Source organism: Erpetoichthys calabaricus, chromosome 4 (assembly GCF_900747795.2).
Source record: "Erpetoichthys calabaricus chromosome 4, fErpCal1.3, whole genome shotgun sequence".
NCBI lineage: Eukaryota > Metazoa > Chordata > Cladistia > Polypteriformes > Polypteridae > Erpetoichthys > Erpetoichthys calabaricus.
Genome location: NC_041397.2, coordinates 334,163,794 through 334,190,457, shown reverse-complemented (window position 1 = coordinate 334,190,457; position 26,664 = coordinate 334,163,794). Strand labels below are relative to the sequence as shown.

General features: G+C 39.9%; 1 gene segment (V, D, J or C); it reads right to left on the bottom strand.

Annotated features, from left to right (window-relative positions):
* Window positions 1-1,624: 1,624 nt before the first annotated feature.
* On the bottom strand, window positions 1,625-22,307 carry LOC114641393 (Ig kappa chain V-III region PC 7043-like). The segment is given in 6 exon segments: window positions 1,625-3,144; window positions 4,595-4,686; window positions 5,520-5,564; window positions 12,290-12,601; window positions 14,995-15,106; window positions 22,167-22,307. Coding segments are annotated over 5 exon segments (516 nt in total).
* Between the last annotated feature and the right edge of the window lie 4,357 nt (window positions 22,308-26,664).

The following is a 26,664-nucleotide window of genomic DNA, read 5'->3' as shown; positions in this document are numbered from 1 at the left end:
GCCTGTTAAAGCCCATTGCGGCACTTCTTGTGTGATTTTGGGCTATAAAAAAAGAAATTGTATTATATTGTATTGTATTTTAATCCTCTCCTTTGCTACGCCCTCCAGGGGGTCCAGAGTGCGTCCTGTAACTAAGCTTACCCTTTTAATCAGTTTGTTGATTTGGTGGGCCTTTCTTAAAGTGCTGTTACCAGCTCAGCACACCACAGCATATAAAATCACCCTGGCCATCACAGAGTTATAGAAGATGTGGCGGATGTCACTTCCCACATTAAAGGAGCACAGTCTCCTAAGGACAGAGAGACAGTTCTGCCCTTTCTTCTCTAGTTCCTCTGTGTTTCAACACTAGTCCAACCTGTCATTAAAGTGGACCCCTATGTAGTTGTAGGAGTGGACTACCTGCATATCCACTCCATGAATAGTGACCGGACACAGGGCCTTTCTGTTGTGGGAAGTCAATAAGCAGTTCCTTGTTGTGCTGGCATTAAGATGCAGGCAATTCTCTTTGCACCAGGAAATAAACTTTTCCACCTGACTCCTCTCCTTTTGTCCTCCTTATTAATACATCCAATTAATACACCCATCTGAAAATGTCTGCAGGTGACATGACCTGCTATTATATTTATAGTCTTAGGTGTACAGAGTGAAGAGAAGAGAAGACAGGCCTGTCACTTGTGGTGCCCCAGTGTTACTCACACAGTCTTTGAGTCTCAGAAATGGAGGTCTGCCTGACGGACAGTTTATTATCCAGGACAGCACAGGATAGTCCACCTGCATATCTCGGAGCTAACACCTTAACAGGGATGGCTGGATGACATTGAGGGCAGTGGAAAAATCAAACAACAGAATCCTCAGAGTGCTTGATTGAGTGCTGCTCAATCAGAACCAAATGATTGTCCAACTTAACAGGTCACAAATGGTGACACTCAAGGGCCAAGACAATTGTTTAGTTGTCACCCTGAAGGACATGTAGTTGGGAATCAATGACCCCTGCTGGGCAAACTGGTATTTATAGGTCTGAGGTGTCTTTGCCCTAAACTATAACACACACACACACAGTTGATTGGCTACTCAAGGATTAAGTCAAACAAAATACTAATGGAGACACTAACTTTACCCTGAGTTTGTGTTCCCACAGTAGTGTTGCCCCAACACCCATCGTATAAAATGAACTTTAACACCAAACACCAAGAGGATCTGCACTTGTGGAGACATTAGGTGACTGATGGAGGATACAGGTCAGTAGTCACATCGCGTCAAATGTCTGATTTTACAATGCGGTCATAATCAAGCCAGAACTCTGGATAGAGTGGCTCAGTGAAGGAGGTGTGGAAGCTATGCAGGAGAGCCATTGTGTGTGAGATGCTATAAAATGACCAGGAGCCAGACGTCCAGTCCAGATATATGCCATTTTTGGGGGCTGTAGGGGTTGCTGATTACAAGCACTTTGTTATCGTGACACACAAAGTATTGGGAATGAGAACAGAACAAACTCCAAGGCTACACTCCCCACCCTCTCCTTTCCTGCTCAGTCCTTTATCGGCGACTCCTGTGTCCATGAAGTCTCCACCGTACTCCACCTCCCATTAACAATAAGTTCACAGAGAGAGATGTTTGAGATGTCCAGTGTAAGTGGACAGAAGTCAGAAAGGAGAGAAAAGAACACGAGTGAGGAATGGGATGGGCGGGGCACAACACAGACAATTAGCAAGAACCTATCAGGGGCTGCGCTGACAACACTCACATGTATGCTGTCAAAAGTAAAGAGCTCATCTTATTGGACAGAATTTGTGGGAATTTAACATGATATCACAAAAAGATGACAACAGACAACCAAGTGAAAAGCAGGCAAGTCAGACATTTGGAAGGAGTCTCAGTTGTCTGGTCACCTTCAAGTTCTAATGAACTCTTCACACTATTGGCTTCATTAAAATGATACTTTTTATTTTCAAAGTTCAACATTTTTACATAAACTCAATCCACTGTCACACTGTCAAACAAACTGACTTTTGCTTTGCTCAAACATAAACCTCTAATCCTCATTCTCCTGCTTCAATCCCAGTCTTTTGTTCTTCTGACCTACTAATCATTTGAGATGGACCTGCAGGTCAGAGATACACAGAATGAAAAATAAAAATAAAATAGAATTAAATAAGGACTTCCTGAAGATGAAATGGTTGTAATGAATTGTCATAAAAGTTTTGACTGACTGCTGAGTGATTTACTGGCCAGCAAACAAGACAGCCATTGAGTGTGAGAGATGTGCAGTTCATGAAGAAAATCATCATGGAGCAAGCTGAAGCTGCTAAGGCAATAAAGGAGATTATTCTTTCAGGTGAAATGAACTTTAAAATGAAAGAAGCGGATTCAACTTCACAACTTTGAATTTAGCACCCAGTCGTCGTCTTTGTCAGGTCTGTATGTTCTCCTCATGTCACTTCTGGTTTCCTCCCACATCCCACAGATGTGTGTGTTGGGTTAAATGGCGACACTCAATTGGCCTTGTGTGGTTGTGGCTGAGCGAGTGCCTGCTTTAAGTGCAGTGCAGCCTCTGAACTGGATTATACCAGTTTGACATTCTTTGGTTAATATCATTTCAATGTAGAGAAAAGCCAAGCAAAATGACCCCTTTTATTGGCTAACTAAAAAGATTACAATATGCAAGCTTTCGAGGCAACTCAGGCCCCTTCTTCAGGCAAGATGTAATCATTACATTGATAATAATAATTGATAATGAAAATCAGAGAATCTATTGTCCAAACAAAGTGCAAAACCATGGATGCAACATGAAGGTGAAGAACTCAAAGTCAGGTACAAACAGGTATTGTCCCAAAACCTGTACACAGAACTGACAAGAACATTGAAAGATGGCCTGCCACGTGTCAGAAATCAAGCAACTTGCTGTCACCACAATAATGCTGAACTGTTAACAGAGCCAAGAGCACAATTAGAATTTCTATGAATTGAAAATCGATGACCGATGACTAAGAACATTTTTTCCAAAATTTCTCTATTATACATCTGAGAAAAGTCACAGCACAGCAGAGAAACAGTGCGAATGCTGCCAGGTTGGGGCACCACAACTTGTTGATCGTTCTCAGTCGAGTCTGAAGATGCACTTTAAACGATGGACTTGCTGGACATCTGTAAAGATAGACCACAGTTAGTTGTTATTTGGAAGTGTTTCAGTTCCTCCGTCACTCTATCAAAGTCAGTTTCTGTTCAGTTATATTTGTGTTGTTCGCACATGTCCTATAATATCACCTCCTGCTTATTCTCTACAACCCTGACAAAAACACTGAAGCCAGCCTGAACTCAACAGGGCCAAACAGAACGAGAACATGATGTATGATGGCTGATGAACACAAGCGTGCTTTAGACCAGTGGTTCTCAAACTGTGGGGCGAAGTAACAAAAAAGGGGGCGCGAATGTTGCCATATGTGGTGTAATTTCGCCATTCGTAGGGAAATTTTAAACTTGTAGCGGTGTATCGCCAGCAAAAAATATAGGAATAAATTTTATTAGGGTTTCAAAAAAACATTAGGGGGGTGCAATTAAAACTGTTATGAAAACTCTGGTCTCAAATACTTAAAGGTTGAGAAACGCTGCTTTAGACTAATGCAAAATGAAGGTCGATACAATAAAAAAAAACAGTATTGTAGACAGCAAACATGGAACAAATTAAGAAAGCAGTTGGAATTTGCAAAATTAAATCACTGTTGTTACTTACTGTCCCCTTACTTTACACCAGTGGTCCCCAAACTCGGTCCTGGGGACCCCCTGTGGCTGCAGATTTTTGTTCCCTCCAGCTTCTGTTTTTAATTGAACTCCTGTGCTAATTAAGTGATGTGTTATTTACCAAGTTCAGTGTTTTGGGAACAATATAAAATTAGAAATTAGAAAACTAAGTTTATATATATATATATTAAAATGTACCAAGCAGTTATATAGGAATAATGTTTTTTTTTCTTTTTAACAGTATTTTTAATCTTGATTTTCATTCTACTTCTCAAGGTGTTCTAATTGTTTAATTACCGTAATGCATTATTTACTAATTAGTGGGTCTGATGCTAAAGTACCTGTCTGCTCTGCTCGTTTTTAATTGTCATTAATTAAGATACAAACACGGGGGAAAACTGCACAGAGAAAGGGCAACATATAATGCAATCAACAAAAGAGAGTTAAGCATTTAAAACTACAGCAAAAGCAGACATATTTCTAAATGTCTTATAAATGTAAAAATCACACTGTTGTGCTTTTCTGAATTTAGAATAAGAGAAAACAAAATCCCAGCTAATTAAATGAGACGAGTGCTATCAGGTGTTGTCACTGATGAGGAATCTGATTGGAACAAAAACCTGCAGCCACAGGGGGTCCCCAGGACCGCGTTTGGGAAACATCATTGTAGACAAAAGAACATTGAAGATGTCCAGAAAAGCAGCAGACAGAGCCATTTAAAAGAGAAGAATGTGCAGACACACAATAACGAGTAACACACAAGGGAGCCATAAACTGAGGAGCTCAACAGTGTGGTGTGAAAGCCAAGGTGTGGCAGCTTACATCAAAATGAAATATTAGGAATGGCCTGCTGTACCTTCATTTTCACACAAAGTATCAGGCATATTCCAAGGAACAAGAAAACGAGGATTAGGAGCAGAACTATGGCATATTTCCATGTACGAAACTCTAAAAATAAAAATATGAAAAGAAAGTTCAGACAGAAACATTATTTTTAGCTTTGTGCAGTCATCTTCTACTCCAAAGTACTTTCATGCCTGAGTTCAGTTTTATTGTTCTACATCACAGGAAAAAAATAAGTTCATAAATAAATATGTGTCAAGTGAAGTGAATATAAATTATGAAGTGGCACATACAGTAAGCTGTCAAGTGTGTCTTGTGCCCTCACTGAGTGACTGATTTCAAAATGCCTTGTTGTGTCCACCTTGTGAACCTCCCTCAGTATTTGCTGACTGATGATATCCCAAAGTCCTCTGGTTTCACAGATCACGTCTGCACTTTCTGTGATAAGTTAATACACAGGCTTACTGGGGTTCAAGCCCAGAATATCCTGGTGCTCACCACCACAAAACTGTCTCGTAATTTGCTGTGGGTTTTTATAGCGCTCAGTCAGTGTACCAGAAATGACAGGCGAGGTAAGACATGTCATGTGGTGTACATGTTATTTATTCTGTATATTTTATTCTGTACTGAACAGAGGCAGATAGTTTGTCTTTATTGTCCTGCATGAGCTCAGTTTTGTCCATGGAACTAAACAAATGTCCACTTTGAGAACTCAACATGCAATCGGTGAACAAGCCTCTAAAACAAGCACACAAGAATACGTCTCAGTTGTTTTCCATACACAAGAGATTTATTTGCACCCAAGACACATTCAGTTCAAAGGGGCTCAAACAAAGTACACAACGTGCCTTAGAATATTTATTTAATTATTAGTAGAAAACCAAAGGAAAAGTAAATAAAGAATTGGAGAGACTTGCACTTTGAGAGATTCGTTTTACCTTCTCGGCAGTCTTGTTTATCGTCTTCCATGACTCTCTGGCTTTCTTAAAAGGCAAGAAATACACACAATTAGATAATGTTACAAACCAATTCCTTACTTCTTACTATTTACAGTGTCATGTACATGTATACTGCTCTCCATATAAGTTTCTGCATTAATGTGTATTTTTTATTGATTTTATTAAAAGCAAGTAACATTTCATGAAATCAAGTCTAATTTAACAAGACTAAATTCAATTCAGCCTCCACCAAGAGAAAGAGAGGAAGGCCAAAAGTCAGAGTAAAACTGTAAGAGTACAAAAGAGGGAATGTAACCCCCTTCCCCAATATACTGTAAGAGCTCATTCTAAAATGTTACTGATGAGATCCTGCCAGGTTTTAAAAACGTTTTGCGCAGATCCTCTGAGAATTTGATTTTTTCCAGTTTCAAGTAGTATACGATGTCAGTTACCAACTGACTTCAAAGAGGAGAGTTAGGATTCTTCCAGTTGAGCGAGACAAGTCTATGTGCTAATAGTGAAGTGATGGCCATCACAGTTTGTTTGTCCTTCTCCACTTTAAGCCCCTCTGTAAGCCCACCAAACACAGCTGTTAGTGGATTAGGATGGATTGGGACACCAAGGCTGTCTGATAGGCATTTAAAGATTTTGGTTCAGAATGTTGTTAATTGACCTGGGTTCGCTTCCCGGGTCCTCCCTGTATGGAGTTTGCATGTTCTCCCCGTGTCTGCGTGGGTTTCCTCTGGGTACTCTGGTTTCCTCCCACAGTCCAAAGACATGAAGGTTAGGTGCATTGGCGATTCAAAATTGTCCCTAGTGTGTGCTTGGTGTGTGTGTGTGCCCTTCCCGGAGTTTGTTTCCTGCCTTGCGCCCTGTGTTGGCTGGGATTGGCTCCAGCAGACCCCCGTGACCCTGTAGTTAGGATATAGTGAGTTGGATAATGGATGGATGGATGTTGTTAATTTGGTACAGGCCCATAACATGTGACCCAGTGAGGCTGGAACTTGCTGGAAACATTTTGGACAATTTTGAACAAGATGGATGCGCTCAATAAAACATTTTAAGTTGAATAATCGAATGCTTTGTGCATATGGAGGCATATGGAGATCCAGTGAATTCTGTGCATGGCTACCTTCCACTCCTTTTCCGAAAGGTTGAGTAAGAGACCGTTTCACACTTTTTCTCTGGAATGTTTAAAAGGAAGGGACTTTAAAATGGTTTTATATATTATAGAAATGCTGTATGAGTCCTCAAGACTGGTCAATATCACTTCTAGAATAGAAATAGGTGGGAGGTGAGGAAAATTGGGCAGATTTTGTTTAGCAAAGTTTTAAGTTTGGAGATAGTGGAATAATTGTGTTGATGGGAAGCTAAATTTGCAGAGCAATTGTTTGTAGAATTCAAAGACATTATCTATTTACAAATATCTAAATGATTGAATTCTGTGCGTTTTCCAAACATTAAAAACTGCAAGTTTGAAAGGGTGGAAAAAGGAGATTATTATGTAGAGGTTCTTTATTTTGAAGTGCTTCCTGCATTGGTTCCATATTCTGAGTGAATGAAGGACAATTGGGTTGTTAGTATTTTGATGATAACTTGTAACAACAAAGCAAGGAATATAAAGAAGGTCTGCAGGATGTTATTTCTATTGCTGACCAAGCTTGTCTTTCTTCTCCTAGTTGTGTCAATGTCCAATTTTTTATAGCTTGTAAATAAAATTGAAATTTGGGTGGAGCCATGCCACCTTCTGCTTTAGGTTGTTGTAGGGTCGCCCTTTGGATGCGTGGATGTTTTGAATTCCAAATACATTAGGTTATGATTGAAACTAATTTCTTAAAAATGATTTGTTAATGTATATGAAGATGCCTTGAAATAGAAGCAGAAGCTTAGGAAGGGTATTCATCTTGATAATGTTAATTCTCCCTGCTAAAGTTAAATAGTATGTAGTCCCATTCAACCATATTGAATGTTTTCTCTGCATCCAAAAATAATAAGATCTCTGGAGTGTTAGATTTTATGGGTGAATATATTACTTTAAACATGTGTTGAAGATTGGAATTTAAGGTGTCCACCTTTAATAAATCTGGTTTGGTCTTGTGATATTACTGAAGGAAGCATTCTATTAATTCTTCTAGCTAGAACTTTGGAGAGTATTTTAACATTGATATTCAGAAGTGAGATTGGTCTGTATGATGCACATTGTAATAAGTCCTTATTTTTCTTTGGAAACACAGGAATTAAAACTTGATGAAATATTTGAGGTATAATTTTATTGTCTCTAGCTTCTAGAAATGTTGCTAATAAAAGGGGAACTAACTTAATTTAATTTTTTTATATAAAATTCAGCAAGGTAGCCATCAGGGCCTGATGCTTTCCCACGCTTACTGAGTTTATAGCGTCTAGTAATTCTGAGAGTGACAGAGGTTTATCCAGTTCCTCTACACTGAAAGTATTTACCTGTGGTATCTTTAATACATCAAAAATGCATTAGATTTTGTCTTGTCTTCATTAAAATAAGTAGAATATAAGGACATATAGTAGTTTCTAAGTATGTGCATTATATTTTTATGGTCAATGATTTTATTTCTGTCTGTGTTGGTACTAACTTATATTGCATTGCAAACTTCCTTATTGTGGATTTGTTGAGCTAAGATCTTATTAGTCTTCTCTCCGTGTTCATACTAATGATGTTGTGATTTAAAAATGAAACTAAATAAAATTAATTAAATAGAAATGTATTAAGATTCCCACACCTCTAGTTTTATTTGTATAGCTGGAGTGGAATATCTGGACAGTCCAATCTCTTTGCAACTGAAACTGATCCTTGCTTAATAAACGAGCCTCCTGTAAAGGTACTATCCTGGGAATTAGACCTGTTAGGTGAGAGAATACTTTCTATCTTTTTAATTCATGACTGAGACCTTTGACATTCCAGCTCAAAAAATTCAGTGTATGGTAACAGAGACATTGCTTGTGAACATTTGTTGACATTTCATATCCTTAAATTAAGATAGTACATTATTACATAAGATAGCCTTAGCCTTAATATTAAATTTTACCAGGAGGTATGGTTATGAAGTCTGTTATTGAGTTGGCACTTACAATTTTGGATGTGAAAAGGATAGATTAGAAATAGTTTACTTTCTTTCTCTAACAACCCATTTTGCCTACCCAGGTGAGGCAAGACTATACTTCATGAAGTCCCCTGACATGCCTAGAGACAAAACACATCCAAAACAAAACAAGGCCCTCATCATTAATCTGTATTTTTGACAAAACAATTTAAATTGATTCTTTGGTCAGTGGTAAGTAATTTTTGAGAAAAGTCTCAAATGAAGCACCAGACTTTGGTGTCATTTGTTCTCTCATTGTTGTAAATGTAAGGTGATCAAAGCTGTTAAAAACATCATAGGGAAGATGCAGGTTTGCTTCACCTTTGCTTAAGTCCATGTTTGTGATTTGAACCTCAGCTTGATGCTGTGCACAAAAGAGCAGAGTAGATGCCATCAGCTTCCAGCCATAATTGAAATCTGCTAGGGAAATCAGCACAACAGGACATGTGTGGCTGTGCTTAGTGGGGCAACCATATGGCATAACCAGTTTTTGAGTTCTTTTATCTACTGCTTGATGGATTGGAACCTAAGCAATCAATGTAGACCTCAGTGTATTCAGTGTTAATGTTTGCAGTGCACTGTCTTATGGAATGTATGTTGTAATGCATGAAATAATAAAATATGTTGCATTTGTCATTCCAACAGATGGCACATCACAAACATGCTTTTATGAATCCCATACCAAAACAGCATAAGACATAGACAGAGCGACCAGATGGACACACACTCACATACACACACACACACACAAAACACACACACATACTTGTCCTTTAATTATTGGATTATATTCAGGATGATAATGTAATAATAATGCAAGAAATCAGATGGGAAAAATGACATCTATCAGTCATGTGGTGTCTTTCATATGAGTTTTCTTACACAGTATATAGTGCCTATCACTGCTGTACTGAAGACAACATCTCTGTGTCACTCCCTAATCCAATACATGAAGTGCCAAAGTCCAAAATATTGTTAAAAACATGAGGTACTTTGCCTCCTTCTCCACTGCTCACAACCACAATGTCCACAGCACCACACGCTGGTCTTTCTCTCCTCCTAAGATGTTTCTCCTTCTTTTTCTCTACTGTGGACACACTGCCTCCTGTCACTTGCTTTCACTGCAGCTCACATCCCAACTCCAGGTTCAATTGGCCACTGGTTGGAAGTCTCCTCCAAATTCAGGAACTTTTCCTAAATGTTCTGATATTCTTATGTTCTAGGTGCTCCTGGTATCCTTGAAATCATGAAGCCCAATTAGTGTTTGAAGATCCAGGCAGCCTTCCTCCTATGACCTGAGTTAGGACCCTGCCTCTCCTGCAACTTTACTACCTAACTGTTAAGGGGAACTTCACTGACTTTCTGATGATCTACACAATTCTGTGACTTCTTTCTTACTTCATTATTAATTCAGTAGTTACTTCCAGGGCACCTATTAAACAGTCATGGCACCTGGCCCACATTGGCATTTTGAAGGCTCCCCTTTAGAGTTACACATGGCCAGGCTCATTCCCATTCCCTGTTATTTCTGTGCTATGTGCCACTTCAGCTTCTTGTGCCAGCCAAATTTCACTATTTGTATGATAATTGCTGCATAAGTAAAGATGTAAGCTCTTGATAAACACCAACTTTATCGAATTTATGGACATGTGGGAAAAAATGCTAGGAAGATTCAGAAAGAGGTAAACATCCTACAAAAGTCCTACAAGAAGAAGCAAGGGCACATAAATGAGGAATCTGTCACAGATTGTCAATAATGCCCATGAAATGAGGTCCACTGCTGGTTTGTACCAGCTACAGTATGTAGAATCTGTTGAGATCACTTCACTTTCTGTACTCTTTATTGAGTTGCAGATTTCATCTGAAATGGAGGAACTTGATATTTATGCCCATCACCCTACACTTAATAACCCAGAATCACAACATGAGAACATGTCTTCAGAAAGGTTTATTAAAAGAAAAGTATTAAAATCATGAACTGATATCCCTCTTTCCTAAAAGTATTCAGACCCTTAATTAAGTACTTCATAGAAAACCCTTTAGCAGTCTCACTTTAGCAGTCTCTACAAGGTCTGCACACCTGGATTTGGGCAGTTGATCCCATTCTTTCTGGCAGATTCTCTCAAACTCCAGTAGATGGGAAGGAAAGTGTCTATGAACTGCCATCTTCATGTCTCTCCATACATGTTCAATTGGGTTTAAATCTGAGCTTTAGCCGGACCACTCATGGACCATCACAGACTTGTCCAGAAGCCATTCCAGCATTTTCTTGGCTGAATGCTTCAGGTCATTCTCATGCTGAAAAGTGAATTATCACCCCAGTCTAAGGTGATGTGCATTCTGATGCAGGTTTTCTCCAAAGACTCCTCTGTGTTTGGCTGCATTCCACCTTTCCTAAAGTCTTTAAAGCATGATGTTGCCACCAATACACTTCATCTAACTGATGGTATTAGACAGGTGATGAGCAGTGTCTTCACCAGACATAGTGTTTGGAGTTCTTCCCAAAAAGGATCTTTTTGCTCATGCTCTCAGGAGTCCAAGCAGACTGTCATATGCCTTTTTATTCAAGACTGGCTCCCATCTAGATACTCTGTCATAACCATCTGATTGATGGAGTGCTGCTGGGATGGTTGACCTCCCAACAGGTTCTCCCATTTCAGCATAGGACTTTTGAATCAATACAGTTTGATTATGGAGATCAACAGAGAGTTCCTTGGACTTCATGGATTAATTTTTGTTCTGTCATGTGCTATGAATTATGGGACCTTCTCTACATGAGCACAATCCTTTCTAAATGATGTCCAAACAATTTAGTTTGCCACAGGTGGACTCCAGTCAAGTTGTAGGCACATCTCAAGGAAAATTCAAACCAATAGGAGGAAGACAACTTTGAGTGCCACAGCAAAGGGTCTGAATACTTCTAGGAATGAGAGATTTCAGTTTTGATTTTCAATAAATCTACAAATCCTTTGAAAAACATGTTGTCACTTTGCTGTTATGGGCTATTGAGTTTAGATCAATGGCAGAAATGGCAAATGTATCACATTAAATTAAATAAAGGGAGGTCAGCATCAGAATTGTCTTAAAGTCACTTCCAGCATAAGCAGTGTAGATCATTTTGTTTCAAAGCATTGAATTGCTAATGTAATGAAATGAATGCAACCAAATGAAACCCATAATTACAATAAAGGCATACTGATTTTTTTCATTATTCTGAATAATTCTTCTACTTATTATTATTATTTTCTCAGTATGAAACAGAAAAAAAATTTTGATGGCGGCATCAATTCATGATTTATTACAAAAGGTAAGAACATAAAAGCAGAAAAAGCCTGTCAATCCAAAGGCCACATTGCATTCTGCAGGCAAATGCTGGAAGGATAAAAATAACAAAATAATTATATCAAATATTACATATTTAATATTAAATATCAAAAGGCAAAGTGTGTTTAAAAAAATCTACAAGTTCCAGACAAACCTTCAGAACACACAGGCTGTAGACATCTAAGCTCTCAATCTGAGACGCTTATGACTGAGTTAACGTTGACTGCTCGGCCCAGAACCGTCTCGAGATCATCGTCTACGTAACACACATGCACACACACACACACACACACACACACACACACGTTTAAATGATTTCCACTAAGTCCGCACCTTGGCATACCGGAGTGGTTGGAGCTCCAAACTCAAACACCTGATTCTCTTTTTTTGTACAGTAATAAGCCACACAATCAACTTCCGCCGAGTTTTCAATTACTAGTAACAGAGATGTGTTGCTGATGCTCATTTGTTCACTGCTGAATCCGTTATAGTAAGTTGGCGGAAGAACTGATTTAATGTTGTGGCTCAGTATTGTCACAGGCTGCTCCCCAGGACGCTGTTGGTACCAGGTGACGATAATGACATCCTGTAGGTCACATGGTAACGTGGTTTGGAATCCTATGGCAATTTTTCTTGAGTAGGCACCTTAGGGAGAAGAAAAGAGTTTTATGAATGAAAACAATCAGCATGGTGACTTCAACAGACAACTGACTACCCCATTGATTTAGCCTGAGGTTTCTGAGAGAAGAGTTCTTAATAAGCAAGGAATGATAGACTCACAAAGATTGAGAATCGAGACCATGAGACAGCAGGAGCACACTTACTTTGTGCTTCTCAAAAGCATTTGTGGCCCAAAGAGGAAATATTAGCAGGATGGAGCATTCAGGCATCTTGTAATAGTGAAGGCATGGTCAACCAAGGTGGACAAGTTAAGGGATAGTCTCCAGACCAAACAGTGATTTAATATTTAACTCCTGAATGTCACATTAGATGGAGGAAGACAGATGTCATGTCAATGGCTATGCAGATTACAAGCCAAGGGACTTGCCAAGATCTATCTGGAGGTCCCTAGTAACAAATCTACATGTAAGCAGTGGTCACTCAAAGGTCATCAGACACTGCTGTATTGTGTTTCTGTTTCAGTCTGAGTCCAAATCTAAGCAGTTTGTTTCATGATGTCCTTGGCTTATTCTGTAAGTGAGGAGGCTCGAAAAGGTGCACTAAATGAAGGCCATCACCTCCAAACTGTCAAGAAAGCAGCACTGGAGGAGACCACCTTTGTGTTACACCTTCTGATTTTCTGTTTTTATGGGAAAAATTATTTTCTGAGATATTCTATGTTTGGGTGTCTAGGAAGCTAAAAAATGAAAAAACAAAAAATTCTCACTATTATTATTATACAATAGCTGCCAAATACTTCAATACTACTTGTTTCACTTTCGTGTTTCACGGACTGTTTGCCAGCCTCTCCAGTCTGCGCTAATAGTAGCACGTCCAGTACCAACAGCTGCAAACGGCTGTCTCTCTTTCCCTAGACATCCTCTGCTTTATTCTTCATGCTTTCTGTTTCTTGAAAACCCTGAATGAACCTGTGTAACTCTGTGACCCAAGTGTGACAATACAATGAACCCAGACCATTGGAATAAGTGATCAAGTAGGACCAAGTAGTGTGGTAGACAGGAGGACCTTGGGAACTATCAAAACTTCACTTGATGTTATTTTGGAGGAATGAAGTGAATAGGACTGACAAACATTTTTGGGCTGATGGACCTGTTCTCATCTAAAGTTTTCTAATGTTCTAATCAGCATCCAATTTGCAAATGACTTTTTCCCACTAATCATAACTTCAGCCCACTCTGAACCTCTTTGCCCAGGGTTATTAGAGCTTAGGAGTTCCTCAACTTCACGAGAACAAAAATCCTCTACTGAGATGTCTTGGGCCAGGTATCTGTGCCTCAGGTAAAGATAATTTCTGTAGAAACTCTTGAAATTGTTATTGAATTTGCATAACCATCAGCCAGCTATCTTTTGAAGCATTAAGCAAACAAAATTGGCAAGTGTTGTTGGACTGAATGACCTGTTCTCATAGTTATTCTCTTAATTTTATAGTTTTGAAGGTCCCTAAAGTCCTACGTTCCACCACACTACTTGGTTACTTATTCCATGTATCTGTGGTTCTCTGCGTAAAGTAAAACTTTCTTAATATTTGTGAGAAATTTACACTTAAAAGGTTTCCATCTTTTTACACTGGGTACACTGCATCAGCTAATCCAGCATCTTTTTCAGCAAGCTGCACTATCAAGTCATCAGCAAATTAGAAAATGAAGGTGAGCTAATGGGTTATAAGGATGTTATCATCATGACTCTCCTGTATGGCATCAAGATCAGGGTTTCTGCAAAACTGAAGAACTTCCGTCTCAGCTGACTCCAAAAGATTGCCCCTTACCACTGGTAGGACTGCAACACCAATTTCAGTTATCTTACTTAGGCAAAGGCGCCCACCATCATAGCTGTGATCCTGCAGGCTCACCTGCAGTTGTGTGGGCCACCGCCTCAGTATACTCAACTCCCATCTCCCCATGCAAGTCCCTGACTCAGACCGCTGCAGACATTAGAAGAAGCCTCATTTACAAAAAACTCCATTAACATCCCTGAGTGAGAGACCTCAGGCACAGAATGTCTCCAGTGGCACTGAATGCTTCAGCAAGCAGCAGTTCACATGACAGACCCAAGCAGTGTTGAAAAGAAATGGAGGAGACCCAGGGAGCCGTTCCGTACTCTGACGTCAAGAGGTTGAGGATGGCACTCCTTGGCCTTCTTAGGTCACACATGTAGCTGATATTTATCATGTTTGCTTCAAGCAGTTCTTGTCAAACGACTGTCTCTATGTCTATGCACTTGAAATGTGAAAGTGTGTGTTTGATAGAAAATTTAAAATAAATACTTAAATATCTGTGTAAAAGCTGCTCCGTGCCTTGTGTGACCTGAAATCTCATTAACAGACCATTTGAAAGGAATAAAACTGGGGATGAACTTACATGAAATACAGAGAACCCCAAATAATATATATGTGGCATCCATTTGAACTTTGACCTGGAAGAGTGATGTTCTGGAGGAGTTCAAGTGAAGACTAAATTTCCTTAAAGAAATCTGCAAGATGTAAACAACAATAAACAGTTATTTTAAATACGTTTTTACCTCTAATAGAATGTGTAGGACATGAGAGGAAAAGGCTTGAAGAGCAGTGCATGTACCCAGGAGTCGCTTTCTCCGGGGTCATAATGACCCCTTTTGATGGTGACAATTAACCCTGGCAATGCCCAGCACTGTGGCAGTGCCACTGAAATGCCAGTCCTCACTGGGACCTCTTTTACAACATAGAGCCACGTAAGTGTTACCAGTCTGCCCATCGTTACAGAATCAAACAAAGCACAGGGAAGTAGAAGAGATGCGACTGTTTGGTCCCTGAAAGTTCATGAACTGTGTGAGCTGCGGGTTTCTCACAGGTGGTGTACAGTTGCTACTTGGGGCTCCTGAACTGAAGACGTGTGACATGAATATCCTGAGTGACTCCCCCACATATTGATTTTCAGTCCTAAGCTGAGGCTTTCAGATTCTGTAGAAATTATGGGATGCTTATTCATTTATAACATTTGTTAATGTTGCTTAATTTGGGGGAAATATAGGAAAAGTCACAAAGTGTTCCTTTGAACAGAAGATGCTTTTACTGATTTCAAATAGAGAAAAGCCAAACAAAATGACCCCTTTTATTGGCTAACTAAAAAGATTACAATATGCAAGCTATCGAGGCAACTCAGGCCCCTTCTTCATTACATCTTGCCTGTATTTGAAATTAATACAATAATATTACATGTCTTTTGTGACAGAAGGAATGAGTTTTGTTTCCCTCACAGGCTGTTTGAACATTCAGTGAAATGTTGACCTGCAGAGCTGCTGAAGTGTTATGACGAGGGCACTCAAGAATAAAAGAAGTTAATGGCCTCCAAAAAGACCCACGAAACCAGAGTCGGCTTGTTCTAGTCTGCCCAGTAATCGACCTCACCCTTTATAGGCCCTGGACTCTACTGGTAGGTTTCAGTCTACGCAGACCCAAAATGTCTTTAATTGTCTTTAACTGGTTTAAAGTGGATATCGACTTTTGTTGACACAAGGTGTCGAGGGCGGATGTCAACTAAAGTCCACATCCAGGGACAGAGGGCGATGAAAGCTGTAAACGTTGATAAAACTCACTGTTATGTTGTCAGTAGACCTTCTTTACTAGTAGGACTGTCAGACTCATCGACTTGACATTGAATCCCAGCATGTGGATGAGTAGCGTAGAGGAAACAACATCCAGAACAGCATCAACATCAGTGAGAGAACAAAGCGAATGCACAAAGCAAAACACTCTGTGCGTATTATTTATTTATTTTCTGCATATTATCGCTGAATCTGACTCTTTACTTATTGAGCTCTGATTTTGCTGCAAGTGATCTGGATATCAAAAACAAAAGTCAGGTACCTGCATCAGCTGATCCCCAACTGATCACACAGCCAATGGGAGGACTACACAGACACTTATCACACTCGGATTTTGATGCAAACGGTCTGGAAATCAAAAACAAAAGACAGGCACCTAGCCGATCGGGTCTTAGCTGATCGTCGTGCTGAACACACTGATTAGCTGACGCACCTTTAGCAACATTTGTGTTGGGAGGACGACACAGACAGATCTTTGGGAGGTGAGCTGGCTACTGGACTTCATCAAGTAACATGACGTGTTAGTGGACACTACAGATTAGCAGCCACTCGACTACTTCAAGCTGTTTGTTTCCAGAAAGTGCCTTTCAGCTTATGAATAATATGTAATGAGTATATGAATTTACATTCTATTGAGGCTCATGGAACATAAAAAAGAGTGACATTTGGTATAAAATAGGTATTTATGTTGATTTATGTGTGAACCCTCTGCTTTGTGTGCTTTTTAGAAAGCTGAATTTTACAAGAAATATTCAGCCTTGAGACAAAAAGAAACAAAAAATAATTAGCTCTAAAACAGTTAAAAGATGAAAATATAAATGTAAATGTTCCAACGTTCAAGGAAGAGGAACCACAAAATCCTCTGGCTTGTAAGGAAATGGCCAACACAATAATCTTCAAAATTAAGATTTTTTTTGAGAATCTCAATAAAACACAAAATAACAAAAAGACAAAGGGCAAAAAATATGTACCTGAAAAGGCAATCAAAAGCAACCACCAAGTCCAGTCTATAATTCAGTTAACAGTGATCCCAAAAACAGAAAGCAGACCAATCACAGAAGAGCAACAACAATCAATGAGCCACTAAAGGACCTCCTGCCCGGCCTCCAATGGGCGGTCCTTCAGCAGTGATGTCAGCAAAGCCACACCTCTTGGGCTTTGACCCACAAATCATGAAGTGCTTAGTTTCTATTTATTTAACACTAGAATTACCAGAGTTTACGAAAAAACTCGTAGATCCGGCCCACCTTAAAACTGTTCTCACCTCTCTTTTGTCTTCTAAATGTGGTGATTAAGACGAGCAGCAAGCAGCCGGCTATTCCATCCCCCACCGTCGCAGAACGTTCACTAAGTTCTCCCAGCTCATGCCTTGTTTGATTATCTGGGAGTGACTGAACTGCTGGAGTTTTAGAGTGGAAATAATAGATCATTATTTGGAACACACGCATTTCATGTGTGTTCCGTTTCTACAGTAATCTGTGTAAACACATTGTTAAAACAGAAACCTTTTCATATTTTAGTAATAAATGTTACAAAATGTAGGCATAAACTATAGAATGTGCGAAGCCTGACTTCCAAACATCAAATATACACTTTCACAAAAGGTTCAAGGCTGACACAGCACCTTCCGTGGTGTAATGCTAAGATTTGCAGAATCAGAGCACAGCAGCCCTGCCGTGCCTTAGACACCCCGCTGGGGAGGAAGTGTTTTTTTTTTTTTTCGTAGCCTCAAACGCACATAAAATTTATAAATTGGTATGCACTGTAAATCGTTAAGTTTAAAATGTCGATCGCGATTATTTCTGTTGATTAATTCATGCTTTTTTACTTAGAGTCAGAACAGGAGCTTATTCAGCTTATTCAGCTTCTGATCTGACTCTAAGTAACAGCACCAGTATAAATCACACCCAATCTGATGCTGTTCGTTTTCAAATAATATTACATTACTTCTACGATGTTTTCTGATTGGTACTATTCACATCATAAGATGATTTCTTCAAAACGTCACATATATTTGTCTCTTTTTTTAAATGTGCGTTGATCATCACCAGCATGCTGTAGCACACAGCAACTGGCCACCTGCATGTTCTTACGCACACTGAATAAGCGCACTGAATATGACCCCGCTATATGCAATCATCAGATTCAAATGTTAACAGTTCACACACACGCAAGGATCGTCTTTCCTACATTTACAACATGTGTACCTGTTACAATGTACTCACTTCTCTCTATGCTGTGGTTTCTATTACACACCTGAAAGAAAGACAATATATGTGAAAACATCATCGCACTAATGCAATATTATTTGAAAATGAACAGCGTCAGATCGGGTGTGGATTAATGCTCGAACTGGAAATTCTCTGATGTGGAATCAGTTCTGTATGGTTGTAGCGGGGCCACATAGTTAGTGTTAAATGTCAGTTCTGAGTGCGTCTCGTTTCATTGTCCCGTTTACTGTTTGTGTATCAGTTAATGCCGTCCCCGTAAAGGGGGACGGATGATGGAAGGAGACCACAGCCGTAAACCTGGAAAACACCTGTTTACAATTAATCAATCACAGCCGTCACAGGACTATTTAAGCCAGCAGGAGGAGAAGGAAGAGAGAGGAGAGAAGGAGATTTTTTTTTCACAATCACGACCACACTGTACCTGTTGTTTTCCATATTGCGCTTATTCATCCAGTTTGTTTTTCCATCTGCTGGATTTACTTCAAGGACCTCACCACGAGAGACCCCGGGGTAGGACTTAATCATCCACCACACACACACACGAGGATTCACGGTGAGGCTGTTCCATTTTTTCCGGGGAGAATCAAACAACGCAATATCACTAATTCAGTCATCCGCTTTCAGGACAGTTTCTTTATTACCGGACTCACGTTCTCATTCATTTTCAGTTTATCATTCATTGTTGTTATTCGTGTTGTGTGTTTATTTGTTACAGGGACAAGGGAGGGTTTTTGTTGTGTATATATATATTTGGTGGTGTCTTGTTATTTCTGGGGTGGAGGGATATTTATATTTATATGTTTCTATTTTTTGCATGTCTTATTTTACTTAATACATATAACCCGTTTAAATTTTACATCTTGTTTTTGTGTGCTTATATTTTTCACCGTCGATTGTGGGGAAAAAGTTTAATTGGTAAGAAGTATGGCTTGATAGTAAGATTATTTCTCAGTCAATTATCCAAGCCACAGGTCTTAGGAGTGTAGCTGCCGGCTGGGTAAAAGGGGTCGGCCGTTACATGGTTGTGGGCATGGGTGTTAGTGTGAGTGGTGGACATAACTGGGAATTACTGTGAATGTGCGTGGTGTTTTGAGATAATGAATGGAGCTGCAAATTACAGGTGCTTGTTCGGTGTAATAGGAACCATAGCACAGAGAGGTGTGTACACTGCAACACAAGTACACATGTCGTAAATGTAGGAAGGATGCTCCTTGGGTAAGCTATAGCGCGTCTTTATGTGAAAACAGCAGTGTCAGATGGGGAGTGTCTGATGATTGCATATAGCGCTGAAGTTACTGCTCTGTACTATTCTATCCTCTGCATGTCCTGGAGTACAAAAGAAACAGCATACGGCAACACGTGGGGACTGGCAATACTGGGGGAAAAAAAACACGCGGTCGTATGTATCATGATACTCTGCAGAGCTATAGCGTGTCTTTATGTGAAAACAGCAGTGTCAGATGGGTAGGGAAGGATCCTGAACACAACTGAGAGAATGAAAAGTGAATAAAAGCTAACCTTTACAAATATCATAAATTACACCGGCTGTTACAGACTGAAATCAAATGTGTCTTTTTATTCTAAAATAAAAAAATAAGAGCACTGTCGGTACTCAAATGTGGCACTTGGTGCCCACGGCCCACCTGCCAAGTTGTTTTGGCTGCCTAAGGTAAAGTCATCCCTGATGGAGGATCGCAGGAATCGTGGGAAGGAGGGGTCCTTTCATCGGATTGGCTGACCCAGCGCTGTCTCAGCTGTGGAATGGCCAAATAGGGGAGGTAGCTTGATGGACGAGGTCTCCAGGACTCTACAATTATCCAAATCTTATTATGTGATATCATCTATTGTTAAATTCTGCTCCGTATTTCTAAAATATTTTTATTTTTTATTGAGGATTTGTTCTGTTCAGTGTATTGTATTGTATTGTATTGACCCCCTTCTTTTGACACCCACTACACGCCCAACCTACCTGGACAGGGGTCTCTCTTTGAACTGCTATTCTTGAGGTTTCTTCCATTTTTCCCTACTAGGTTTTTTGGGAGTTTTTCCTTGTTTTCTTAGAGAGTCAAGGCTGGGGGGCTGTCAAGAGGCAGGGCCTGTTAAAACCCATTGAGGCACTTCTTGTGTGATTTTGGGCTACACAAAAATAAATTGTATTGTATTGTAAACTGTAAGAGCAGTTCACTTCTCAAAAGGGAGTCGTGCAGGACCGAACTTGTGACCGTTTGATTCCCAGTCAGTAACTGATACTGTTGCGCCACGGCAGCAGTCATAGTAAAGGAGTGTCAATGTCTCACACTAAGGTGGCTTTTTTTTTCTGCAGTTATATTTTTGAATAAAAGTGCACTTGTTCTGTTATATTTGTACCTTTTGTGAAAGTGTTTCTTTGATATTTGGACTTCAGGCTTCATACAGTATATAGTTTATGCCTACATTTTGTCATTTACTACTAGAATATGAGAACGTTTCTGTTTTAACAATGTGTTTACACAGATTACTGTAGAAACGGAACACACGTGAAATGCGTGTGTGTACAAATCATACAATGGGATTTCCTGAATTTTTTTTTTACATTCTGTCTCTCACAGTGGGAATGCACCTACAATGTGAATTTCAGACCCCTCCATGATTTCTAAGTGGGAGAACTTGCAAAATCGCAGGGTGTTCAAATACTTATGTTCCTCACTGTATAAATGAAAACCTGGTTAATGATTTGGTCGCACATTCTAGCACTACCAGTGGTACTCGGTTATTTTTATGGGGAAAATCAGGCCTTAAGCTTTGTATTAGTTCTAGAACTTTAAACACAGCAATTATTAAAATCACATAAGCTCTTCTCTTTATCATTCTTTTGCTAAAACAAACTCTAAGAGCCTTCTATGTTACCTACTGTGATCAGAAGAATGCTTATAATTTAATTCAAATATGTGGCAGTGACAGGATGAAATGTTTTTCTTAAGAGAAGTAGGACAGTTTGTGTATCCTGTTGCAGCCTTTGGATATCCTGATGCTTCAGTCATTCAGAAATGTTGGGTTTGGTGTAAAGTCTCTAAATTTGCTTTGTCTGTACTGATAACATTTTGGTTTCATACCTGATCTTGCCACTCACATAGGAAATCACGGGCAGAATATGAACAAAGTGAATTTCACAGCCCCTCCGTAGAATCTCTTAGCTATCTAATTAATGTCCCATAATGAATATAACTAAGGTAGTGACAGGAATTGAGATCGGCCTGTTTCAGCTTTTTTGAGGTTGTGCAATAATTAATTTTATTGTCATTATGTTTACAAATGTTTAGTAACACCAATAAATGCTCTCAAAGACAATTTGTATGAAGATTTCTTGGACTCTTGGAGCCTATCAGGCTCTCAGCATCTTAGAAATATGCCTACGTATTCTCCAATTTTGTGTCATCCTGACCTCCACTTTGACATGGATGCATCAGATGTCAGAACTGGCATAATTTTACCTTAATAATCTGAGATGCAAAAATTGCATCCTTCATCTTAAGGGTAGAACAAGACTAGCAGGTGTGACAGAGAAACAGAACAGCAAATAAATCAATAAATGAATACTTACAGTGCAAAGTGCTTTGGATGGTGTTGAAACTGATGATTCTAACTGTCTGGGTTTAGCTGCAGCTGTTCTTTACTCGGTGCATCTCAATTAAGATACTAAGGGAACATTTCTGGAAGGGATTCAAAAATCCAAGCCTTACCAGTGATGTGGTACCCAATCTTGTGATGGCCAACCTTCAGAGAATGTCTGAGGCCTGCTGCTGCCCAGATTTGACTGAGGTGAGCCGTCTACACCTGTAATCCAAAGACGTGCGTTCAGAGCTCTGCATGTACGCCACCGTGACTTGAGGGTTAGTATCAAGGTGACAGGAAAGCAGGAGAGAAAAAAGAGGTTGAGTGGGTGACGTTGGTCCTTCCACTGACTTACCTCACAGATGTTTGCTGCTTAAATAACTTTGTAAGGTAACAATAAACAGTTTTGTCAATATAGGTGATGTGCACCTTCATTTGTCATTTGCCTTTGACTCAGTATGTTATTGTAGCTAAACGTTTAAAGAAACCAGAAGATTCTTATTTCATTAGGTGAAGAATTTTCTGCCCCAAATATTTCATAAAATTGATTTAAGTTGAAATATTCTTAACTAAGTACACTTCTATTATTTAATTATTAGGCTGACATCATTATCCAAGGCGACTTACCAATTTCAGATACAGCTGGTTCTGTTTCTTCTCTTTTTCCAGTTGAAGCACAGGCAGGTGAAGACACTTGCTTAGGGTCACACTGTGTCAGCACTGGAATCTGAACCCACAGCCTTGAGGTGCAGAGGCCAAAGCTTTAGCCACCACACCACATCATTAAACCTGTCACTTTATTGCATGTCTGAATAATTAAAAACCGGAAAAACAGCCGCAGGCTCGCTTCAAAAAATGTTTAAGTCAAAAGAATTTGTTTTTAAAAATGAGCAGGAAATGGTTAGAGGATTCTGAGAAAACGCTTCTTATTAAGTAAGACATTGATTACATCTCGCCTGAAGAAGGGGCCTGAGTTGCCTTGAAAGCTTGAATATTGTAATCTTTTTAGTTAGCCAATAAAGGGGGTCATTTTGCTTGACATTTCTCTACATTCATAATGGCTAACATGGTACAACACCCCAGTACTACAGTAAATTTAGCACATTTCTACAGTATTTTCATTTATTTGCTTGGTCGACACTTTCAGACTTAAGAAAAAGGTCATCAATCAAGTGAGGATCAGTCAGAGGGACTGTTTGAGAATAAGTTTGACAGGGAAAGTTTACAGAAATGGATAATTACCAGTGAGGAGCTCAGAAAACATAATACCAGCAAGTTATAATTCCTACATTACAAAACCTAAAAGCTAGTATCAGTGACACAGAACTTCACCAAATGAGACTCTTCAAAAACTCAGTCCACCAGCTAGGAACTACACATGAACAGGATCTGGACTGAGATTTCATACCATGCAGAGGTGGCATCACCAGTCCTGAGTGATTGAGATGGACCTCAGAAATGTCTCCATATATACAGATGCTGACCCATTGACTTCTCTCTTTGCAAGCAACAAAGATTTGAACTTAATACCTGCTGCTTCTGGAAGCCAATGTATCTTTTTGAGAAGAGGAGTGATATGCACTGGCTTCAGCTGTCTAAACACCAGACCTGTCACTACATTTTGAATTATCTGCAGCACCTTGGTGACACATTCTGGTACAGTAGTTCAGATATGACAGAACCAAAGCCTGGACCAGGAGTTGTGCTGCGTATTCAGTCAGATACGGTCTGATATTCTGGATCTTGCACAAAGTGAATCTGCAAGATTGAGAGACTCTAGCAACATGGGCCCTGAAGGACAGCTGGCCATCAGTCACCACCTCAGGGTTGTGTACAGACTTGGTGGGTGTTAGCAATGATGAGCCAAGCTGAACAGAGATGGGGTGCTGAACTAATGGATGAGGTGGGATAACAAGAAGATCCTTCTTTGCCAGGATGAGCTGGAAATGGTGTTCCTTCTTTCAGGTTGCAATGTCAGTGAGCGCTTTAGAGATTCTACCTGATACTGTGTGGCCCTCTGGAGGGAAAGACAGGAGCAGTTACATATCATCAGAATAGCACTGATAAGAAAAGCCATGGGATTAGTTGATAGAGCCCAGTGTGAGGTGCATAGGGAGAAGAGGAGAGAACCAGCACCGATCCTCTCCAGTGTTCATTTGGTGCAACCTTGACATCTCTTTACAACAGGACACATGGTAGGATCTGCCCATGATGTAGGACTCAAATCACCTGAGGGCAGTCCCAGTGATGCCAAGGTCAGACATGGTGACAGGGAGGATCTGGTGGGTGACGGTGTCAAAGGCAGAGGAGAGATTTAGCAAGATCTTACTCTAGCTGCTGTCCTCCATCATAATGCTCACGTGTGGTCCACATTAGGCTCTCCTTTAAAAAGATGTCTCCTGGGTTCAGGACATTTGTTGCTTTGAGCTATGAGCTGAAGTCGAGGAGGAGGGAATTCATGGGAGGACTCAGTCTGGGCCCAAAATGTGGGTCATTTTACTTAGTCCAAGATGGCAGAATGCCCACTGGCACTGGTAACTCCTGTGGTCTTTGTAGTATAATTGGGTTGTAACCACCACAGGGCATTATGCCACATAGTTTTACAGAAAGTTGTAGAAGTAGGCATCATAAGGTGATGAAGTAATGACAGAACAATGAATGACATCAGTTCATTAGATTAGACACGACACAACTTTATTATCACTGCACACTATAAGTGCCAGGACAATGAAACACAATTTCACATTTAAAAGGAAATACAAAGAAACAGTAAAGTGCAAGTTGAACAGGTAGATACTGCCAGTCACTCAGGTATTTTCTAACATGCTGAACTGTCAACAAGGTCGTGGTTGGTTCTAGCGCCAACCCCAGGTAGCACAAGGCAGTGATACATACGTGATGTGAATACATATGAGTGTGAAAATAAACCAAGAACGGAATCATATATAATAAGCAATGTAGAACATAAGTACTAGTAAAGTAAGTTTTGAACAATATGTACTTAAGGACAGTACATACAGTATGAAAACGTATAAACAAAACAACAGTGCCTCAGTCGACCTTTTTGCTCAATATGCACACTGATAGGGATGGAATGTGGGGGGCAGGCAGACTTTGAAGTGGACCAGGACCAGCCTGTCATAAAGCACTTCATGATAATTGGACTGAGTACACTAATCAAGCCCATTACAATTGATTGTTTCAGTGCAGGAATGACGATTGCTGCTTGGGCCAAAGACAAGTTGAAAATGCCAGCAAAGACACCAGCCAGTTCACCAGTGCAAGCCCTGAGCACACAGCCTCAGATGCCATTAGGCCGGCAACCTTACATGCATTCACACTACTCAGTGCAGAACATACATCACTGACGAAGAGTATGAGAGGCCGGCCATCACAAGTTGAAATGAACATGGAAATGATTGAACTCATCATGAAACCATGCACGACTAGTTGGGGGTGCTACATTTGTAGTTTTAAACACACCTTACCACATGGGAAAAGGGGTCAGAATGGTTGTGGAAATCCTGGTCAATCCACAGTTTGTACTCATATTTGGCCTTCTTCATGTCCTTCTTCAGGTTAGCCTTGGATGCTCTATAAGCCTTTGCACCACCAGATCTAAAAGCAGCATCATGTCACTTCGGTAGTATGTGGACCTCGCTTTTGATTCATGACTTTTGATTAGGAATAGTTCTTATATTTTAGATGGTGGTGACACCAGCAATGCAAGTATTAATGCAGTCCTGCACAAAGAAGCAGATGGTTCAGGTGTGTGGCAGAGTCTGGTGTTCCCTGAGTAGCACATGTACTTCAGTCTACTGGATATGTATGTTGAAACTGGTGCTGCAGTGTGGAGATCACCTCGATCAGGCTATACCTGCATTGTCCTCACAGATGATTTCACATGTTTGATGAGTATTAAATATTAGGAACAGTTGATAGATGATCTGACTGTCCAAAGTAAGGGGAGAGGGATGGTCTTGTAAGGCTCAGCAATGCTTGTGTAGACACAGTCTAAGGTTCTGTGTGGAAGGAGACATTTTATTGTTTTATTTTAATGCAAGTTACAAAGGCTGAAATCCCCCACAATGATAAAAGCTCCCTCTGGGCATGCAGCTGGTTAATTGCTGATGGTGATGTGTAGATATTTCATAGATGGTTTACCTTTAACATCTGGGGAACACAAACTGCACTTACAACAGATGAAGTGATCTCTCTTGGGAGAGACAATTATCAGGACAATGGCTATCAATTGCAGAGTGTGCATTAACCAAGCTATGCTTAAGTAGTGCACAGCCTCCCACCTTTGGTCTTTCCAGAGTTCTCTGTGGTCCTGCCTACCTGAAGAAACTGCGGCCATTTAGCTCAATTACATGATTGGAAAAACTTCTGTTAAGCCATGTTTCTGTAGAAATCACAATGTTACAGATCATAAAACGTTTTGTGTGAGGTCCATTTTTTGTCAGGGACCATGTACTGTATTGTCAAAGGAAGATCCTTGATAATGATGTACAATAAGTGCTTAGCTTTAGCCAACTTCTGGCACCTCCAAGTTGTCCCTTTCTTTGTTTAGGGTCTTGGGACTGATTTCCTGTCAGAAAACACAGTACAGTAAAAGACGATGGA